General features: G+C 40.5%; 1 protein-coding gene across 1 annotated transcript in view; it reads right to left on the reverse strand.

Annotated features, from left to right (window-relative positions):
- Positions 1 to 5,763: 5,763 nt before the first annotated feature.
- LOC126271270 (uncharacterized) overlaps positions 5,764 to 22,143 on the reverse strand; it is a 139,849-nt gene continuing 123,469 nt past the window's right edge. The window contains exon 4 of the mRNA XM_049974141.1: positions 5,764 to 6,144. Coding sequence (XP_049830098.1) covers positions 5,764 to 6,144 — 381 coding nt within the window. The remainder of the gene's footprint in view (positions 6,145 to 22,143) is intronic.

Consider the following 22,143-nt stretch of genomic DNA (forward strand, 5'->3'; position numbering starts at 1 on the left):
TTCCCAGGATATTTATTTATACCAGTGAACGAGACTGAACTATTTGGAGCCACTCAAAGCGAAATTTTGTAATTTATTTTTATACATTTAGAAAGTGTTGCTGATGGAGAAAGAGGAAAGGATCATAATCAAAAAGTTTTACGTTGATGAAAATGTAGTAACTACGGAACAAATTTAAGAAAGAAAGTGTTTTTGACACTAACAATGAGAGCTTTGTAGGTAAAATAGATATGTGTGCGTGTGAAACGCATACTGTTCCATGCTATGAAAATGTGGACGCATGTGCGCAAAGCACACGAGGAGCAGTAAGAGTTGTGTAGTACAGTGCTCGGTATCATTTAGTAGAAAACGATTTTAAAAACAGGATTATCCACTTTGGGTCGATTTAGTTCTTATGAGAATGTGATACTAATTAAGATAATTATAGCTCATGGTTGTGATAACCTGATTGAGTCAGCCCAAGTCATGGTACAGACGAAAATCTCAGAACGTCACAGAACCGGCTCAGGCCTTTCACACCCTGCGGGGTGGACGTCTTATTGGACTATCAGTGCTCTCCATGTCATGCATCACTTGAAAAGAGTCGAAATCGCCTCTCGTGGGAAAACGCACTACATACGAGTACCTCCAGTCAGCTGCTGTCCAGTTTCTGCGTTGTTTGACTTGTTGAAGACGTACAGCGTTACGGTGCTGCTCTAAGCAGATACCTTTTGCGGTGCGATGTACACGACTCGACTCGCCACTGCGTGTGCGTCTCCCTTCCCAATGTGAACCTGGAAACTGGTTGGCATGGAGCTCATTCACTGGCAGTAGTAGCAGCTGTTGGAGCTGAATCTGATTGTCACTTATAAGACGTCACACTCGTCTGTGGTTTTTGTCAGGCTTTTTGCACGATCACGTTCACCGTGCTGTTTGGCCTCGAGTGGTACACGTTATTCAAGGTAGGATCACACATTAGTACGGATTTCTTCTGACCGTGATCGTTGTTACCAGATTCATCTCTGGAATCTCTGAGCTTACAATTCACATTATGTGGAAGATACGTAGATGAATAGTAGTGGCTCTGTCTGTTTTCCCCTATGTACATCAGACTTTATATGTGTCTGTCAAATTCTCTCCAGTTTCCGTTCTACCAGTTAAAAAATGGCCAAAAAATCGTAAATGGGCCATATGCACTTCTTGTCTTTACAAGCTATTAGAAAGGTAAGATTCATCCAATCTACATGATTGTGCTGAGAATTCGTACTAACATAGCAATCTAACAATGCAAGGACGACAGAGGTGACCTTTCGGATGAAATAAACAGCGTACTTAGTACAGAATGTAGATTATGGATAAACAAAGTAAAGACAAAAGTAACGTAGAGCGGTATAAAGGGGAATAACGATTTCCTTATCAGCAAAAGTGGGAACGACACACTAGTAGAACAAGTGGAACAACTCCTCTGACTGCGGAGGGCTATTACTCTGGACTGCCAAAACAAGCAAGATGTCGGGAGTAGACTGGCACAGGTGTAGAAAACTGTTTTCAGTAAAAGAGCTCTGCTGTTGTTAGCCGTTGATACAGGAATGACGAAGAAGTTGAGCGCCTTGAGCATAGCATAGGATGGAAATGAAATGCAGACCGTAGAAAAACCACAGAAGAAGGACCTGGAAGTGCTGTCGAATAATGTTGAAAACGATGTGGAGAGATAAATTAATAAATAAAGAAATGTGCCGTATACAGGGTGAGGAAAAAAGTCTGCACTAATGTTGCTTCAAGATCCGACAACATTAGAATAATTGTTATCAAAGAACATGACCTCATAAAAAACGAACTCATACGTGAGAAGTTGTTAACTGAAATTAATACTGACTGTTAAGTCATTAATATAGAATATGACGGGATGTATCCCATTCCCAGAAATTATTTCATTGTCTGCTGATTACCCTCGAACTAAGATTGCGAGCTGCGTTCAGCCAGCAAAGTTGTTTCATTCAATCATTACATTACCGAACGAACTTGATACAAGGGACACTGAACCTTCTCGCTGTGTACCGTCGCTAGTGACGCTGTCGTCCACCGACTTATTTTCTTTCTCCCTTTTTTGCGACGTCGAGCTACTAAAACGTTTCTCTTCATTCACACTACAAAAGCTTCTTGCTAATCATTTAGACTATATTCACTCGTCACACGCGTCATAGGACTGAACATACACCAAGACTACTGCTCAGCACAGCATAGCATTCACAACTAAAGAGTCGTGCAACAGTTGCATCGTGACAGGTCGTTTTGTGTTTGCAGTTGTTTGGTTATGGAAACCTGTGAAAACTAAATTTTTCGCTTCTTAGCCTATGATGCACAATTTGCGCCAACGAACGCTTTCTGTATATTCCACGAGAAGCAGATGTCACGGACACAGAATACTCGATGGCATTTGTGCTCGACGCACAATTATTCTCTACAATCTTAGCTTAATCATTTATAATTCTCAGTTGTCTGGACGTATTACTACGATTTCAATAAACTACAGATTTCGCACAAGAATGCTCATAAGACAGAATTGCAGCACACCACGACAGTTACTTATTGCTTTCCGTGGCTAGAGTTTAAAGAAATTTAGAACGCACCAGCGTACGTTTTCATGTCCTGTGAAGCATGTGATAATTTCGTCAGGATCGCGAACATTTACTGTTACACAGTTCTGATCCTTTCTTATTTGCTACCCAATAATTTTACACGTGAGTACCTCGGAACAAATTGTTGACGAGGAGAACAGGAGGACTGCCAGAACTCGATTTGCCAGGAAGTTCACTCAGTGGAAGAGAATTCAAAATAAGCGACCACTTGTCTTAGATTTTACACAGATACTCGACCGTTTCTGAGAAAACGACGGTTAAAGTTTCCGATGTACATCATGTGGCTCTTAGGGTGTAAATAATACATTAGAATCGGAGGCAGAATGGCTAGCGTCGTGGCTTCACTGTTCTGCGCCCCATGTTCAAAACCGATTATTGTTTTTATTTTTGTTTTTCATGTATCTACCCATGTCCGTAGAAGATTACTGCATTAATGTTTTACAGTGTATATTGAAATGACGTTGTCCTTATTCATCTAATAATTGTATGTCTGATGAACGAATTAAAAAAAAAGAACGAATGGGAAAATTATTTGAAATTGATTCCTGTAGTGTATCTTCATTGTTATTCATCTGCAAGCGCCAGTTTCGGTAAAGTGCTTGTCAACGACGTTTCTCTCCCGAGTGAGACTCACACGAAGGAATGACGCTGTGGCAAACTTGTCCTCGCGCGATTTTCGTGGTGTTCAGAATTTCTATGTTTCGAATGTTTCTGCATTCGGTATCATCCAAGGGAATGCACCAAAACTTCCTAAAGAATAAACATAAAAATAAAATATAAGATTTAATATAAGAATTGATAGAAGAATGAGATATAAGAATTTAAAATGTTTGGAAACCCTGAAAATACGTACATTTTTAATATTACTAGCCAGTTGTAATATTATAATTAATGTAACCCCATTGTATCCCCTAACCTGATAAGAAACATACTTGCAGTAACATTCTGCGGAAATGGTCAGATAAAAGAAAATAAATAAATAAATGAAATACATAGAAAACAATAATCGGGTTTCGAACATGGAGCGCAAAAGTGAGAGAACGAGACGTCAGTCACTGTGCCACCATTTCGGCTGAGAGTATGACGCGCTGAAATGCATCTAAATCCAGTTCAAAACTTTGGCCGTTGTTTTCTAAGAAACGGTCTAATATCTACGGATAAGCTTATTATGACTCTTCTTCAACGAAGTTTCTTTGAAATCGGGTTATGGCACTTGCTGCATTCTCCGCGTGTGCTGTTTTTTAACTGAGGTGCCACCAAACTGATGGTACATCGGAAAATATTAAGTAAGTGATCCAAAATAAGAAAAAATAAAGAAAATGTTACACTGAATATGCAGACACACGTGGCGATCGGTTACAGCATACAGCGAAGACGTTCCTTTGGTACCTGTGTTCGTAACACCGTCGATAAAGAATCACTCATACCCATCACAAACACAAGTACAATTTTTAGAACTGAAGTAATCCACGTAATTACACTTTTATTATGACAGAAAATTATTTGCTTTTCTCGCTGTTAATTGTATAAATGCATTGTACGGTGAAAAAACAGCGTAATTAAATACTGAACCTAAAAAAGTTTGCTATTTTCAAAATACTGTTACGCGTTACGTGTCGAACATATTTCTTTTGTACTTATCATTACTTCATATATTTTGGGGCATCTTTGTGGATTAATGTATATCAGCATCCGACGGATAAGGAAGACAGTCACGAAAAGAGACGTTTCACTCAGAATAAGGTATTATATACGACATTGTGAAGGAAATTTATGTTTTCTTCCCCTCTTGTGTGTTACATCAAGTTTGGTCACTTATTTATGAACTAATTAGTTATAATGTTGCATCATCGATGATCTCAAATCCAAGTTCACCTGATAGTTTTTTATATTGAGATAGAAATTCTGTTTCTTCTTGAACAAAATTAACACAAACAATGTTGCGGTGCATATATGTAAGTATATACGGAGTACAATTTCTGCTCTTCTGTATCGTGACTGCTGCTCACTGGCTGTGAAGTATAACATGTTTCAAATCTCTGCCGACGCTGTCGTTCCATATATTGTGCAAGCACATGTATAAAATTCAATGTGTCTGTTAAATTGGCCATAAACTTCTAGGATTACAAGTGCTAAGGTGCAACCATTTTCTGCATCAAGTATCGAAGAAATTGACACTGTAGATCGATTACTGACATTTCCTTCCGAAGTGTGAATTACGTTTTTCTTCCTAGAAGTAAATGGAACGTCTGTTTCAACATAGCATTCCCTGTAACAAATTCTTTCAAACTCATGGACAAAATAATGTAACTGTAAACGAGATAAATGGAATCTGAAATACGGGAAAAAATTCATGAGACTGGCGCTGCTTACCAGAAGCACATATATTTTGTTAACAACTAAAAACAGGGATATTTTCTGTTACGTACTGATTTTTTAAAGCGACATTTTACTTATTTATTCGTTCTAGAGAAAAGAGCTGAAGGAATTGTCACAATGGGATTAAATAAAGCCTAGTGTTCCGCATTAAGAAATTATATGAAAACATTTCAAAAATTAGTTTTCCACTCGCAAACTATGTAGGCAGAATATTATTAATCTTATACACTGGGGTTTCATCTACTTTTTATGGGCCTCTTCGTTGGGTCCTCCAGTAACAGCATATATTCGTGAACATTTGTCTGCACATCTTTTACATTCTCTCATGAGGGTATTTATTTAAATACTAGACAGCGTAACATACTCATGGACGATTAATTGATGCCAAAATCACACAGAATTTACAAAGAAATGACTGATATTAACTTTGTGAGTGATAATAATCATTCCGAAAGCTTTTTGTGGCTAAAAAACAGGTATAATCACAGCACTTTTTACGTAAATGCACCACCCTTCTCGGAATGAAATTATCGTACTGTAAAGATACGCTGAAGAATGCGAATTGGATACAATTGCTCAAGGACAGAAAGGAAAAGAAAGCACGGTACAGTAAAGAGAAAATATAATGATAATCAGAGATCGCATCAAAGCAATTCGTTTCACTTGTTTCGAGTTAAATATAAGTCGAGTGAAATATATGATTTTCACACAGTCACGCAACGGGCACTCTTTACGTGGTTGAGGAGTCGTATAACTCTTCCTCCTTTTATGCCAGTAAGAGACTGTTTTCACATGAATGGATCTCCGGCACTTGCTGCTGAAATGTTGCAGCCTGTGTCGTCCTCGCGCGAGCTGATGAAGCGCCCTGCAGCCAGCCGATGCTCGAGGATGCAATAACCGTGGCAGCTGCCTTTTCCACAGTGGCAACGGGGCAGCGGGGCTGGGGGCTTCTCGGAACCGCCGCCAGATAGCGCCGGCGGCGCGTTTTCCGGGCGGCGGGGCGCGCTGCATGCCGGGAGGCGGTGGGAGGGGCCTGTCGCCGGCCACGCCCACACGCCGCGCCTCGCCGGGCCGCGCCGCGCCTTGCCTGGACGGGATTACGTGGCGCGAGCCGCTTGTAGCGCGTCGCCGCGCGCTCTGCTACCACCTGGTATTAACAGCGCGGGAATTAGCGCTATTAGCTGCTGCAGCCCGCCCGCCTGGCTAGCTTATTGCCTGAGCTGGTTCCAGCAAGTGCGCCCAGGCTCTTCTTGTGAGATAGCGCTGCACGATAAAGCTTCTCTACTGTGAATTTCGCACCGTTTACAACAAGCGTCCTCGTAAATGCTTTTTATTTTCTGACTTCGTTGAGCTAATAGAAATATAAAATAAGCAAACCTGTCTTTTTGTAGAAAATAACAGGTAAGATGTTCCAGATACATTAAAACATCGTTCTCCCACAAAACGAACAAAAACATTACACAGAACAGATGAACAACAGAAAAAAAGGAGCGAATAAAATCTGTTTTCCATTACATATTGCCCGACAATCGAATTCGATCTGGTTTTCAGCTCCCTAGCGTTTACACTGCTTGGTATGAGGTCCGCGTTTCCGGATTTGGCAAACTTTCTTCTCTTGGGTTGGTACATAATTTATAGAGTTTTTCCATAACGTTAAAAATGCAGTATACACATAACAGACACTCTAGTTATATTCTCCTTCACTATTTACAACAGTCTGCCAACACTGGCTACTTTTGCGATTCCGCGACTGTAGAAATCACAGTGTTTAGAGGCGAAGATTTTGTCAAGCCAGGTTTGTAGCGCTTTTTTATCCGGAAATGAAGTTACTTGAAGGTTGTTAGATAGAGAGCGGGAAAATCAAAACCTCAGAGTGCAAAATCAGCTGAATAAGGTGGGTGCGGCATGATTTCCGAACCAAACTCCTGTATAGTGTTTTGTGTCAGTCTATCAGAATTCGGGGATTGTGTTATCTTGGAGCAGTGTCACTTCACGCATTCTTTTGGTTATTGCTCCTGGACTGCGTTTGTAGGACGTCTCAGCTATTGATAACTAATGTCAGCATTGATGGTTATACCTCGTCTGTGCAGTTCGTAGTACACCACAACATCGCTTATCCACTAGATGCATAACTTCGTGGAAGCTACCATGTCTTTGTACGGAGCGTTGTTGCTTTCTTTGGGTTCAAAGATTCCTAATTTTTCAATATGTTAATATAAAAACACAATTTGCCGTCACTAACAGCGATACTGGATAGGAATGATCGATGTTGTTCACGAGCCAATTGATGACGAGAAAGCAGAGATACACGTATTGCAACCAGCTGTTTTTTGTGATTTTGGCTTAGAGCATACGGTACCCATGCACCCAATTTTTGAACTCTATGGAAATGTCTCACGATGATGGAACGATCACAGTTCATAAAATTTGGCAGTTCTCGAGAACAATGGCCTGGATCACTGTGGATTAATCGGTAAACGATCTCCATCAAACCTCGAAGGTCTCCTGAACGTGGAAAGTCACTAATGTCAAAATGATCCTCCTTACAACGAAGAAACTATTTCATTGCCGTGCTCTGTCAACTGGCGTTATTGCCATTCATAGTGCAAATGTTTCTGGCTGCCTCTCTTGAGCTCAAACAGAAGAATACAGTTACGTCGGAAATGTTCCGACTTTTCCACTTGTGTGATGGCCTTAGGTCCGTTAGGTTTAAGTAGTTCTAAGTTGTAGGGGACTGATGACCATAGATGTTAAGTCCAATAGTGCTCAGAGCCATTTGAACCATTTTTCCACCTGGCACTCCATTTTCTAGCGTTCACAGCTCCACTCAGTATCTCCAAACGACAAAATGACAATCTGTGAACTCCAATAGAAACAGTGAACTAGAAATAAAAAATGGCAATCGATACATAAACTCGTAGCAGACGGAATATCAACCTGCACAATAAAAACGCTACGAACGTATGCACCAACCTAATATTACTTGAATTTGTGGCCAGATGCTCTTTCTGACGCTACGGTCGCCAGGGTAAGCCAAGAGAGGGAATTCTTGTGCACCATCTATCTGTGAATCAAGTAAACTTTCGATCTGTTGTGAATCATGTAAACTTTTGTTTTGTCTGTGTGGGAAACCGCCTAAAAACCACACTCTCGCTGGCAGGTGTACCACTCTGCGGTCGTTAATCTGCCTCGCGGATTTAACTTGGATCTGGCTCACTCCCCTGTCTCACAAACTAGAGCGCTCCGCATTACGCTATACGAGTAGGTCTGTCATTGGAGAACAGCAAGTAATAGTATTACGTGCAATGACTTTGAATTTATCCATTAACGGATTTTTGTTCGCGTCTGCGCACAACTTTAAATGTAGGTTCAGTCGCATGTAATACAGATCCCTTAACTTAAAGTGTCTCGGGAAGCACATACCTCTAGCTTTAGGTATATGTACACACAAGATTGTTCATTGCATCTTTCACATTCAGAGACCTTCACCCAGCAAAGTCCTCAAGGTATTATCAATGACGTATAGTGCAAAAAAGACAGAAAAACGTGGAAGTGGATAAAGCAAATTTCATGATCACTTTCCTGGTAATCGCGCCCAATACTTGTAAAGTGGGCCGTCGACATCTGCAATTGACCAAAAATAACCCAGTATAGGCGGAGCATGTGTGTTGGTAGTGACGTAGTGACGCATTCGTGTGGATGGCCGCTCCTTTACCAAGAAAACAAGTCCGAACGTCTACACATAAGTCTCACGACTGAGTAACTCCAGTACGTTATCGAGGAAGCAAAGACATTCTCATCAGGCATCACAAGTGCCACACATCCACTATGGAAATGACCTCACGCGACAGGTACTTAGGGCACCCACGTCACTAACATAACAAACATTTAATATCGCTAGACACATGAAGTTAAAATTATAACATTCGACAGAATTTTTAAAAGTGCTGTTCGCGTAACCTAAGACATGTTCGTTTAAAAATTCCATTTTTCGCGCTATGCTCGTTAATTTAGAATTGTCTCAGCAGGTCCAATTCTCCACGTTTATTTTGCACGTGCAAGATTTGATACATTTAAAAAAAAAAAAACTTCTGAACATAGGGTGGTGCCCCTTCTGCTACATTTGTTCCTTGTCTTGTGGGTCTCTTCTCTCTCCCTCCCTCCCCCCTCTCTCTCTCACCATTTCTCTCTCTCCCTCTAGATGCATCTCTAGAGAGAGAGGGAGAGAGAGAGAGAGAGAGAGAGAGAGAGAGAGAGAGAGAGAGCAGGAGAGCAATAGGTATCGAGTAACTGCATTTAACTGTTGTAGAAGAGTGTCCCAATTTAACCATTTATTGTTAATATCAGCGCTCTCTTCTGTAATTAAACGTCACAAAAACGTATACGCCACTCCACGGGAATGCAGGCTTTCTCGCAGAATTTCGATGATGAAGTTTTCTCGGGCTATCAGCCGAATCAAGGTGGCGTTCTGCGGTACGTTTCGACAAATTTCCAACTCGCCATCTTCCGGCAAAGTGCTGATTAGCCGAAAAGACTTCGTCATAGTATGTACCTCTCGACCATTTCGCACGACCAACGAACTTAAACTTACTGTTTCAAAAAACTTTATCACCCACAAGGCCGAAGTCTCACGAACGATTCGTACAATCACCGAAATGCACCCTTGTGTTTGCTATATCTCGTTTTGAGCAACTTCCCAATTTGATAGATATAATTCGCACCATAATTTTTACGCTGAATTTTGTCATAGTTGTCCACGTAATGTTTTAAAGTTGTGCCTCAATTTAAAACGTTAGCTATTTTCGCGATAAATTACCAAAATATCGATTCACGACTTTGGGTATGGCATTCCGATGTAGTTTCGAGTGCTTTTTCTTTCGTATTAATTTTATGACCGTATTTTCTTGGTATGAATTAAGGCACAACTTGAAACATTTTTTTCGTTACTGTTTTGTGTGTTACATTGTTGAAAAACGAAATGTTAAATAAAGCCGCATGTATCTCACATACTGCAGGTATTCGAATAAACACGGTGCGAATATGTGTTCTACTGTACAACCAACGATGCCTGTTCCATCGACTTCTCTGTTGCATGCTGCTCAGTACTTCGTATCAGAGATCAATCCCTGTTACTTAAATCGCTACACAGAAACTCACTTCTCTGGTATCCTAACTGTGGCCACCCAGAAAACAAAAACATTCGCAAGTTACTCCTCTGTCGCTACTGTCCGCTTCTTGAGCAAGCTACCCTACACTCTGCGCTCAATCCAATGCCAGCTGCGCTTAGGAAAAACATTGAAGCACTTCGTTCTGTCAGTCTCGTAATTTTGCCTAAAAAAGCTAGAGAATGTAGTCAGTTACTCTCTGTCAAACACTAGAGCAAATTCTTCCATCTTGTCTCAATTATGGTTCTTTTCTATCAGGTCACGCCACGCTCTTTCCCATCTCTTCATCACCTTCGCTCCATCGCCTTCCTCTTTCTCATGTTATTGCTATTTCTGAGTCTTGTATCCCACATTAAATGTAAGTCTTCTTGCTACATAAATGTCGTTATGAATATTATGTAAAAATGGGAGAATGCCTGCTTAGATGTAAGAAAACCCGATGACAGCAATGTGACAGAATAAATAATCAATAAATAAAATAAAAATAAATAAAAATTTTGATTCCTCGCTCAAAGTCATACGCAACTCCACTTCTTTATAATTGCATTGTGAAAATATGACAAGTTAAAAAATTGTGTGGTGGCTAGAACTTAAACTGAGGCACTTGCGAATCGTTGATAGTGGTTAACATATTTTCTACAGCGTTACATTTTTGCATTTCAGTCTCTAAGGCTTACATAGTTCTTTGTGGATGCTATGCTAGCACAAAAATGCAATTGGAGCTAAATAACGAGGCAAACTTTTATAGGAGAATGTAGTTTATTTACCATAAAAATTTATTATGAAACATTTGTACGGTCTGTAATGAAGTGTGGATCAAGCGCGTGAAATCCATACCATGTTAAAAATCAAACGTATACGAAGAATGAATGCACGAGTGGTCAATATGATTCGGCGGAGAGAGAGAGAGAGAGAGAGAGAGAGAGAGAGAGAGAAAGAGAGAGATAGAGAGAGAGAGAGAGAGAGAGAAAGAAATGATAGATAGACTGATTTAGCTGCCCCCGTCGTTTAACGCAAACTGCAACGTACGAGTAATAGTTGGTCTCCGTAAAACACGTACGAGACTTTCATATTCTCTCTCTCGCTACGCGCAGATATTAGTACTTTATAAAAGAAACGAACCAGACCTTTGTGGGAAATCTAATGTAAAATTTTGCACTGGACTACTTTTTCGTTGGAAAGCAGGGCTTCGGAGTTAGACAAGGGAAACGTACAAAAGTGACCTAGAAACGCTCCCCCAACCCACTGTTATTGCTAACCACTCAGGATTCCTAGTATGTTGTTTGTGATACGCTACCCCGCCACTGCACAAAAATTTCCTACTACACCAACTATTCCCGATATTCGACCTTTCTCTGCCTCTATTAATAGGGCTGTTACGCCATCATCATAGTCAGCTACTTCGTTAACATAATCACGAGCGAAAAACGACTTTTGTAAATGTTACGCTAAAACTAATGACGTTAACAATTCGATCCAAACTTAACCGTTACAAGCACAGTCGTTTCGTAGTCAAAAGGTCGGCCGAATACAACGATATAATATTTATTTTATGTTGCTATAAGTCACAAAATTGGAAGCTAAAATTTACACAGACATCAGTTTCACAGTTTTTAAGTGTTCGACTAAGCCGACGGCGTAATAAGGCCAGTCAATGAAGACAAAGAATGTGGAAAACAATTCGTGCTGTCACAAATATTTGTACGGTGTTAGGAGGGAGTGCCATGAATAACATACTAGAAATCCTGACCAGTGAGGACTGAGTGTGGGAGTCGGGCTGCATTTGAAGGTCATTTTTGTACGTTTTACTTGAAGAACTCAAAAACTACTACCTCTAGTGGAATCGTATACCAGTATAAAATTAAACTACATTGAATTCCCTATAAAAAGCTCCGTTTCATTTTTTTTCTGTAAGGCCAATATGAAAATTACGCGCGTATTTTATGAAGGCTAGTTAAAACATTGCGGACTGTATAAAACGACAGCGATAGGGGCAGCTGAATAACCCTGTGTAATCTGAATTGGCAAACATGTTATGAACTTCATTACTCTCACGCTCTCTACGTGTTAGACCGTTTAGCATATCGCACAACGTAACTGCCTGTGGAAAGTGCGATACAACGGCAACAATCGAATCAGGAAGGGGTATACTTTACGTTAACTTTAAAAGTAAAGTTGTAAGTCGAAAGAAAAAAAAAAGTTATGGTAGTCGTCAAACGAGAGAGTACGGAAATCTTCAGGAATGACTAATTGCTAACCATGACGAAAGTCCGAGCATTCCGACCACGAATCAAAATAGGTTATTAGTTTCAGGCTATCAGCTCTTCCATATTACGTACTGTTTGAAGTAGTCTGTGACTCGAGCTCAGACGCTTGCAATGAAAACTTTTTGGGTGAGCAGTCGAGTAACAGAGTCATCGCATATAAAAGGAGTTTTGGTGGACCCAAAATTTAACCTTTTGAGAGTTTACTCATGGTTACTCCTCACACGCTAAAAGTTTCCTTCCTTCCAAAATTGTCTGAATTATTATGTACCACATCCTGCTTTCTTTTAATAGGATGCAAACCAGTTGCTTGTAACAGTATTAATTTCAGAAAATGCAAACTTTTCTAAAAGAGTACCTTACTTAAACACAGTCAAATTCTTTGGATAGATCGCGAGAACATTTTGGAAAAAATGAAGATAAAGCGACGGTCATTATTTAAATCTTTCCTGTCACCCTTGAAGTAAGTACAGCTTAGATAGTCATATTTATTATATTTCTGTAAAAAGAATTTCCCTGCCTTAGTGATATCTTACATAGATCACTAAGACATGACTTGTTAATTTGGAACAACTCTTAAGGAGTCTGTTTGTAAACTCATCAACACCATGTGAGATTTTAGTTTTGAGCACTTCAAGAAATTTATCAATTTCAGTAACCGGTGCCAGTGGTACATCGAGTTTGTTTAATTTTAAGAGAATGAAATTTTCGACCCAATAGCCTTGTTTCTTCGGCCGTTCGCTGTGGTCGAACGGTCGTAGGTGCTTCAGTCCGGAACTGCGCTGCTGCTACGGTCGCAGGTTCCAATCCAGCCTAGGGCATGAATTTGTGTGATGTCCTTTGGTTAGTTGGGTTTAAGTAGTTCTAAGTCTAGGGGACTGATGACCTCAGATGTTAAGTCCCATAGTGCTTTGAGCCATTTGAACCTTTTGAACGTTGCTTCCTCAACGCAACAATTCGATCCTATTTCTATTGCGGTGTGCATATTTATACCTTTTAATAATTCTTCTAAGCCTACTGCAATAATTATTCAAGAATACAATTCAAAATGTTCAAATGTGTGTGGAATCATATGGGACTTAAATGCTAAGGTCATCAGTCCCTAAGCTTACACACTACGTAACCTAAATTATCCTAAGGACAAACACACACACCCATGCCCGAGGGATGACTCGAACCTCCGCCGGGACCGAATACAATTAATGCATGATTTTTACTCACTCTTGCAATTATGAGTGTCCTTCTGTTACACCTACAAAACATATTAATTTTAATATTTGTATGTGATTTTTGTTTATATACAGCATCTCCCTTCTGATAGTTGTCACACACATTTATCTGCCGTTTCAGTGGGTATTTACAATTTTCCTTTTACAACATGTAGCTCGAGTCAGCCCAGACAAGTACTGACCATGGTGGCTTTCATGCGACGACCAGTGCCTACGGAAAGCGTCGGTTTTTGTACTGTTACAAACAAAATGGATTTTAAAAACGGAATTTATGTGCCCATTCGATAAAGGGGCCCGAAATTAGTCTACTACGATATCTGCTTTATCGTTATGTATTAAAAGGGAGAGTTAAACAAGAAGAATAACCCGCACTGCAGCAGCGGCGCTAACGCCATGCAGCAGCGCTGCTCAGTCGCTGCTGGACTACCGGCTGTGACACAAAATTCGATTCTACAATCAGTTAGCTTAACAATGAGTCGCATTTATCAAATCACAATACAGAACTCCAGATACCGATTACAAGAAGTTAATTATAACGGAAACACTTCACCAGCACATGGAATAATGTAATTCTCGGTACAGAGATACGTCTTCAATGTATTTTCACATCGCGTTCGTAACGAGAGAAGACTTAATAGAACTGGAAAAAAAAATGCTACGTGTGTCCTGATCAATATTTCGAGGTCAGTTCTGGAAGCTATATCTGTCACTCATCACTTCTTTCACCTCTGGCAATTTTTTGTTGATGTGAAAACACCGAATTGGAGCGTGGTTCGGAGTGCACGTCACCCTGTGACTGGCTGGCTCAGTCAGTTCACAGATCGGAGGACGGCCACTTCCAACAGGACAGTGCCTAGTGAAGCACCTTAGAGTTGATGACGGCTTTATCTTGTGAATAGATGTACCACTGAGATCTTGTTTTATGCTGTGCTTTCCATGTCGGTACGAAGGGAATACTTCCCACATGATCGACAGAGCAGCAGGATTCATCACAGCAAGACAACTTCAAGGACTATTAAAAGCTGGAGAATTTCAGTTGTTATTTGCTCTGCTACGACGTGCTTTAGTTACAGTATTGGTCCTACTTATTTTACATTTTCTAGGAAAGACGTACGATAATAAGGTTCACTGCAGCACAGACAGACTGCAATACTTCCTCATTAATGTTTGAGGCAGTTTCAATGCAGTCACTCCCTTAAAACAGATTTGCTGGACGTTCAGTTTTCTTCGTTGCTACAGATCCAATACTTAAACCACACAAAACTGAGTTCAGCAGTTGATATCTGGAAGGACAGAACCGGCTGTAAGATCGCCCAAACTCAAATAAACATGCCGAATCCTCAGAGCAAGAAGAAACGCAAAGGAAGAAGAAGAACTGAGTTCAGCAGTTATGTGACACAAATAATCGGTTTCCCTTTTTCTTGTAATGCCTCATCCGTTCCGAGTGATGGCACTCATCATGACAACGTGGTCCTTGTGTGTTGTTGCCTCGAAAACATCATGAAAGTGGCAAGATTGGGCTGAGCAAATGTTGTGCGCTTATAACCGCGCAGTTGAGCGCCCCGCAAACCAAACATCAGCATCATCGAAAACATCAGACGGTATTTACACATTCAGTTTAGGCCTACTCAGACTGGTTGAAAGAACACTATTCTTCTTTCACGGCTTTCGTCCTTTCACTTTTATTGGATCTTTATCAGGAGAAGGTTCAAAAAATGGCTCTGAGCACTATGGGACTTCACTGCTGAGGTCATCAGTCCCCTAGAACTTAGAACTACTTAAATCAAACGAACCTAAGGACATCACAAACATCCATGCCCGAGGCAGGATTCGAACCTGCGACCGTAGCGGTCGCGCGGTTCCAGACTTGTGCGCCTAGAACCGCACGGCCACCACGGACGGCTCAGGAGGGGGAAATAATCGGCGTGCAGTTTCATAGCATTGTCAGAATATTTAAGTTTCTTGGATAGAATAAACCTATGTTACCACTTGATCGCTTTCATAGCCTCTCTGTTTCACACACAACCGATCCATGCCATAAACAGCTTCGTAGTCTTGGCTTTTCTTTTCCCAGATAAGTGTCAAGCCCGCCTCTTCTGCTCCATATACAGGGCCGGTTTAAGAGCTGAGCGACACAAGCTGCTGCCTGGAGCGCCAAGTCCAGAGGAGTGCCAGACGCGACACAGCTGTAAGATTTCTGTGCAGAGCGTATCATAATTACTAGCGGCAGCTTGGGGCGGCAAGCTTAGAGAGGCGCCAGCGGCTGCTTACTGCAACACTTGTACAAAGCACGAGAGAAGATGGAGGGAGGATAATTTGATTGTTTAGAAAAAAAGATCTAAAACCGGCCCTGTCCATATGGAAGGACTGCAACGGATTTAGAATCCAAATCCATCTCGCCATTTGCGGCACGCGCCCCACAAGTCTGCTGGTTTCATTCTGCCATAAATGACTGTGGTACAGTGGACACGAAGCTAAATATCTTGCGAGTAATGCAATCAACATGCTGGGATGTCCCCGTGTTTTTTTAAGGGATGGTCGTTGCGTTGATGGAGTAAAGATGCTTAGCACGTCGCCGTGAACGTGTTGTCTCTTTGGTGTTTAGAACCAGCCCATGGCTCTTATTTGGGCTGGAGAGACGCTTAATACGCTTCCGTAGGCCTTGTAGTGTGCCTGTCAACAGAATAGTGCTACCTGATTGCGGGATACTGCCATCGCGGTTTCGCCGGCCGTAATACCTTACCTCACTGAAGGCAGTCAGCGTAGGGTACTTCCAAAAGGATATTTTGAATACAGATCGAAGAGTGTTGCTGTGTGTACAGTCGTGCTTCAAGTTTTGTTCGGAATGAAGTCATTCAGATGGATCCCCTACAATCCACACTACTACTTTCTTTTCTCAGAAACGATTTTGTGAAAGAAGTATTTCTTCCAACGAAGCATGTTGTTTGTGATATTAACATCGTTTCGTCACCCTTTAAAAATTTTATTGTAGCCCCTGAAGCGATACGTCTTCTACACTCTTAGACTATAAGTGAAGCGAATGGTGGTTCTTAGGTCCCAAGCTTGTTTCAGAAGCCGTATGATGCTTCGTGAAATAACTTTTAGGTATAGTATCTAAATATCTCCTGTGGTTCACCTCTCGTTTATTGTATTTTACTTGTGGTTACACGTTCGATAGTTGTTAACAGCGCACTGAACGAACTAGTGTAGTAACAGAAACTGTAAATAACCGATCAAAATTAGTGATATTAATACTGATATTGCAGTATTTTCCTCTACTAGATGTACAGACAACAGTTACCGATAGAGAAATTCTTATCATAATTTACGCTACTATATACTCGTTAGAGAGACGGGTTCAAAAGGACTCAGTAGCCAATGGACATTATTGTCGTAATTCATCTGCGTTTTTATGGTACGTTTTTCTCGGGATATTGATATTGGTATTGAAACTGATAGACGTGTTGCGCTATTGTATATTCAAAGTTATGATACTGTCTGCGCATAAACTACAGTATAATGAACTAGTGAATCGTACTTGCACATTCATTTATGAGTTTAGTCAATTCACCAAACCAAAGCAAAGGAAGGATTGTAAAGCTAACTTGAAACATAGGAAATCAGTGAATCTCAATTTTTCTTCTTTCATGCACATAGAGAAACAACCGTTTGGCTGAATTTGTTTTTAAGTAAAGTTCCGGGTTAACTGCAGTAAATTGATGAAAACTGTTGCATATGATAGAAACGTACCATGTGGGAGGACAGTAAATATAATCCATGGCCTCTGGAAAGTGAGCTTGGTCAAAGTAAATAACGCAGCCTTAAACTTAGAAACATCGGTTGACGATCGAAAACGTGATGACCGACTTTTTTGTTTTAGCTTGTAATTGTGTATAAATACACATTGTTATTTCAATTATCGACTTGCTGTATTAGGAACATTGAAATTTTCTTTACGTGAAGTAACACGTTGCCGTGTTGCACAGGTCGGTTGTTTTATGCGCAAATGTCCGAAAACCTTTATGCCCTTGACAAAGTCGCTTACGAATAACAGCAAGAGTGACAGGTGACGCGGACAAAAAACAATTATCATGTTAGAAACTCGGTCCCAACCGTATAATTCAATTTTTTTCCCAAATAATTGCAGAAAAAGTCATGACTGATCCTTATAACAGATTGGTCCACTGACTATGCTGTTTTTTTTAACCCCCTTTAAGTGCAACTTAAAAAATTTGTTTATGGCTGTACGTTATTGAAAGCACGTGAAAACCAAAACATTTATTGCGCCCTGTACGTGTATTCCGTTTTAAAGGCAGCACAGTGTTGTACGGGAACCCACAATAGTGTGGAGAGCGCAGTCTTGGGACCGAGCACCACAACAGCCCAGAAGATATCCAACGTGGTAGGAGCTATAGACTGTAGACTGGTGAGTAATACTCAAGACTCGATGGAAGGAAATTTGGTAAGCTATCTCTTTCGTGGGTGCATTTAAGTTCCTTTCAAGGAATCTAAGTCTGGCATGTCAGTTTCGTACATTTTTCATTTTACTGATTTATTTTTTGGTCTTCCAATTTCAAGTCGCACTGCCACATTTCCCTCGATATTTTACAACTAAATTGTAGGGAAAGGAATAGGAAGCAAAGCTACAGGAGAATACATACTCTGTAGCATGAATTAGTGAGTTCCGAAATAAATTTCAGCTAGTAATATAAAATAGAAAGTTCAAAGCGCAAATGAAAAAGGTAGACTTGGAAATGACCAGGGTACACCAATTGGATGACATCATCGTGAGACGCGGTTTATTGAGGATTAGCCAGGACCAGATATAGACTCAAATCTAATTTAGCAATAATGATGTAACGAAAAAAATGGTTCAAATGGCTCTGAGCACTGTGGGACTTAACTTCTGAGGTCATCAGTCCCATAGAACGTAGAACTACTTAAACCTAACTAACCTAAGGACATCACACCCATCCATGTCCGACGCAGGATTCGAACCTGCGACCGTAGCGGTCGCGCGGTTCTAGACTGAAGCTCGGCCACAGCGGCCGGCCGATGTAACGAAGAGCGGGTTGAACATAAAGGGGTAACACCATTGTAAAGGCCTAAGAAAAGTGTTTCTTGACGCTTTTTTTCTACAGGGGAAAGGTGGTAGAGAAATAATACTTAGGTTAGTTGTTGAGCGTATATTAAAATAAATTACAAAAAAAGTCGGGAAATTTAAAATGGCGACTGAGCAGCAATTCTCCCGAGGCACGCTGAATTTGACACGATCTTTGGCACCCACTATATCTGCAAATCTGAATCTTAAAAAAAAAAGATCTATGTAATCTATATGTGGGTAGCTAGTGAACCACATAGGAATTTTAGAAATATTGATTTTTTATCGAATGTTTGAATGAAGTCGTTAAGTTTTCACAAAAAGGGGCACTCATTTGTTAATGAGTATAGCTTAAATTAACAAATCAAAAATCCCCTAGGTGGCTCACTTTGAAATATTATTTCAAAATTGTGGTTAAATTTTCAAATGCAAAGATTGAAAGTTGTTGGAGTTACGCTGCTTGCCGTTTTGGTAAATCGTATTCCGAGAAAAACGCATTTGAAATTTAGAAATGAGCTACAGCCGGGAACAAATGAAACAATTCTACTTTTGGAAAACTCTTACCATTAATCTACTAACCCAGGACAGCCATTTCGTACTGTTGCTGTTGTGAATGAAATTATATCCACTAGTTTATCACAAAACGACTGAAATGTCGGTCCTGGCAGTGCAACGAACGCACAAAACTTTACAATTCCGATTCGCTCTGCTCCAAGAAGGCGATTTCTAGGACGATTGGACGGTTGACTTCATACACGTTTCATATAAACCTACTGTTCGGTATAACAACTTCTGGTCAGCTTGAACAAGCAGTAATTATTCTGAAGCCTAAGCGTCGACGACTTCATTCTTGCAGCGTTGTGTCTGCATTACACGTACTACTTTTCACGTTTTGAGAAATAACAGAGAAAACGACAAGAAACTTATAATCCTACGGCTCAATCCGTAATTTCCGTGAAAATACTGGTCATAGTCTTTCAATTTCTTACCAGAGGCACTGACTCCTTCCGAACTGCTGTCAGCCTCATATCTATTCTTTGGACGTTTTGATGACATACTGCCGCGATGCGGCGTTGAATACAATGTTTTCGTACATTTTCAGTCCTGAGTACACTTTCTTACCACTCATTCTTACTTGAAAGACAAAACTGTATACTATAAGATTACAAATAAAGTGTCAAATGTCACTACTGCACACAAAAATGAAGATTCGAAGCGAAAGAATTGTCTTTTTCGTACGCTTGCTGACGCCAAACTAACGTATTATTGTTTTGAAATGCTTCTAACTATACCCAGACGCTACAGTTTGAGGCGAAGCAAGCACTGTACCATTGTAAGAGGTGCAGAGGCGAGCGTGTGCCGAGACTTACCCCAATTCATTACTACTAGCTTCACGTCACCATAACGTACCTGTGCTTAACATGCAAAAGATTGCACCGTAATTTAAGAGTGAAATTAAAGATTAAAATAATTTTTCCAAATTTCGTCAGTGTATGCAGAAGTTGTTGTTGTTGTTGTCTTCAGTCCTGAGACTGGTTTGATGCAGCTCTCCATGCTACTCTATCCTGTGCAAGCTGCCTCATCTCCCAGTACCTACTGCAACCTACATCCTTCTGAATCTGCTTAGTGTACTCATCTCTCGGTCTCCCTCTACGATTTTTACCCTCCACGCTGCCCTCCAATGCTAAATTTGTGATCCCTTGATGCCTCAAAACATGTAATACCAACCGATCCCTTCCCTTTGTGCCACAAACTTCTCTTCTCCCCAATCCTATTCAATACCTCCTCATTAGTTACGTGCTCTATCCACCTTATCTTCAGTATTCTTCTGTAGCACCACATTTCGAAAGCTTCTATTCTCTTCTTGTCCAAACTAGTTATCGTCCATGTTTCACTTCCATACATGGCTACACTCCAAACAAATACTTTCAGAAACGACTTCCTGATGCATAAATCTATATTCGATGTTAACAAATTTCTCTTCTTCAGAAACGCTTTCCTTGCCATTGCCAGTCTACATTTTATATCCTCTCTACTTCGACCATCATCAGTTATTTTACTTCCTAAATAGCAAAACTCCTTTACTACTTTAAGTGTCTCATTTCCTAGTCTAATTCCTTCAGCATCACCCGATTTAATTTGACTACATTCCATTATCCTCGTTTTGCTTTTGTTAATGTTCATCTTATATCCTCCTTTCAAGACACTGTCCATTCCGTTCGACTGCTCTTCCAAGTTCTTTGCCGTCTCTGACAGAATTACAATGTCATCGGCGAACCTCAAAGTTTTTACTTCGTTTCCATGAATTTTAATACCTACTCCAAATTTTTCTTTTGTTTCCTTTACTGCTTGCTCAATATACAGATTGAATAACATCGGGGAGAGGCTACAACCCTGTCTCACTCCTTTCCCAACCACTGCTTCCCTTTCATGCCCCTCGACTCTTATGACTGCCATCTGGTTTCTGTACAAATTATAAATAGCCTTTCGCTCCCTGTATTTTACCCCTGCCACCTTTAGAAATTGAAAAAGAGTATTCCAGTCAACATTGTCAAAAGCTTTCTCTAAGTCTACAAATGCTAGAAACGTAGGTTTGCCTTTTCTTAATCTTTCTTCTAAGATAAGTCGTAAGGTCAGTATTGCCTCACGTGTTCCAACATTTCGACGGAATCCAAACTGATCCTCCCCGAGGTCTGCATCTACCAGTTTTTCCATTCGTCTGTAAAGAATTCGCGTCAGTATTTTGCAGCCGTGGCTTATTAAACTGATAGTTCGGTAATTTTCACATTTGTCAGCACCTGCTTTCTTTGGGATTGGAATTATTATATTCTTCTTGAAGTCTGAGGGTATTTCACCTGTCTCATACATCTTGCTCACCAGCTGGTAGAATTTTGTCAGGACTGGTTGTCCTAAGGCCGTCAGTAGTTCTAATGGAATGTTGTCTACTCCGGGGGCCTTGTTTCGACTCAGGTCTTTCAGTGCTCTGTCAAACTCTTCACGCAGTATCGTATCTCCCATTTCGTCTTCATCTACATCCTCTTCCATTTCCATAATATTGTCCTCAAGTACATCGCCCTTGTATAAACCTTCTATATACTCCTTCCACCTTTCTGCCTTCCCTTCTTTTCTTAGAACTGGGCTGCCATCTGAGCTCTTGATATTCATACACGTGGTTCTCCTTTCTCCAAAGGTCTCTTTAATTTTCCTGTAGGCAGTATCTATCTTACCCCTAGTGAGATAAGCTTCTACATCCTTACATTTGTCCTCTAGCCATCCCTGTTTAGCCATTTTGCACTTCCTGTCGATCTCATTTTTGAGACGTTTGTATTCCTTTTTGCCTGCTTCATTTACTGCATTTTTATATTTTCTCCTTTCATCAATTAAATT

Source organism: Schistocerca gregaria, chromosome 1 (genome assembly GCF_023897955.1).
Source record: "Schistocerca gregaria isolate iqSchGreg1 chromosome 1, iqSchGreg1.2, whole genome shotgun sequence".
Lineage (NCBI taxonomy): Eukaryota > Metazoa > Arthropoda > Insecta > Orthoptera > Acrididae > Schistocerca > Schistocerca gregaria.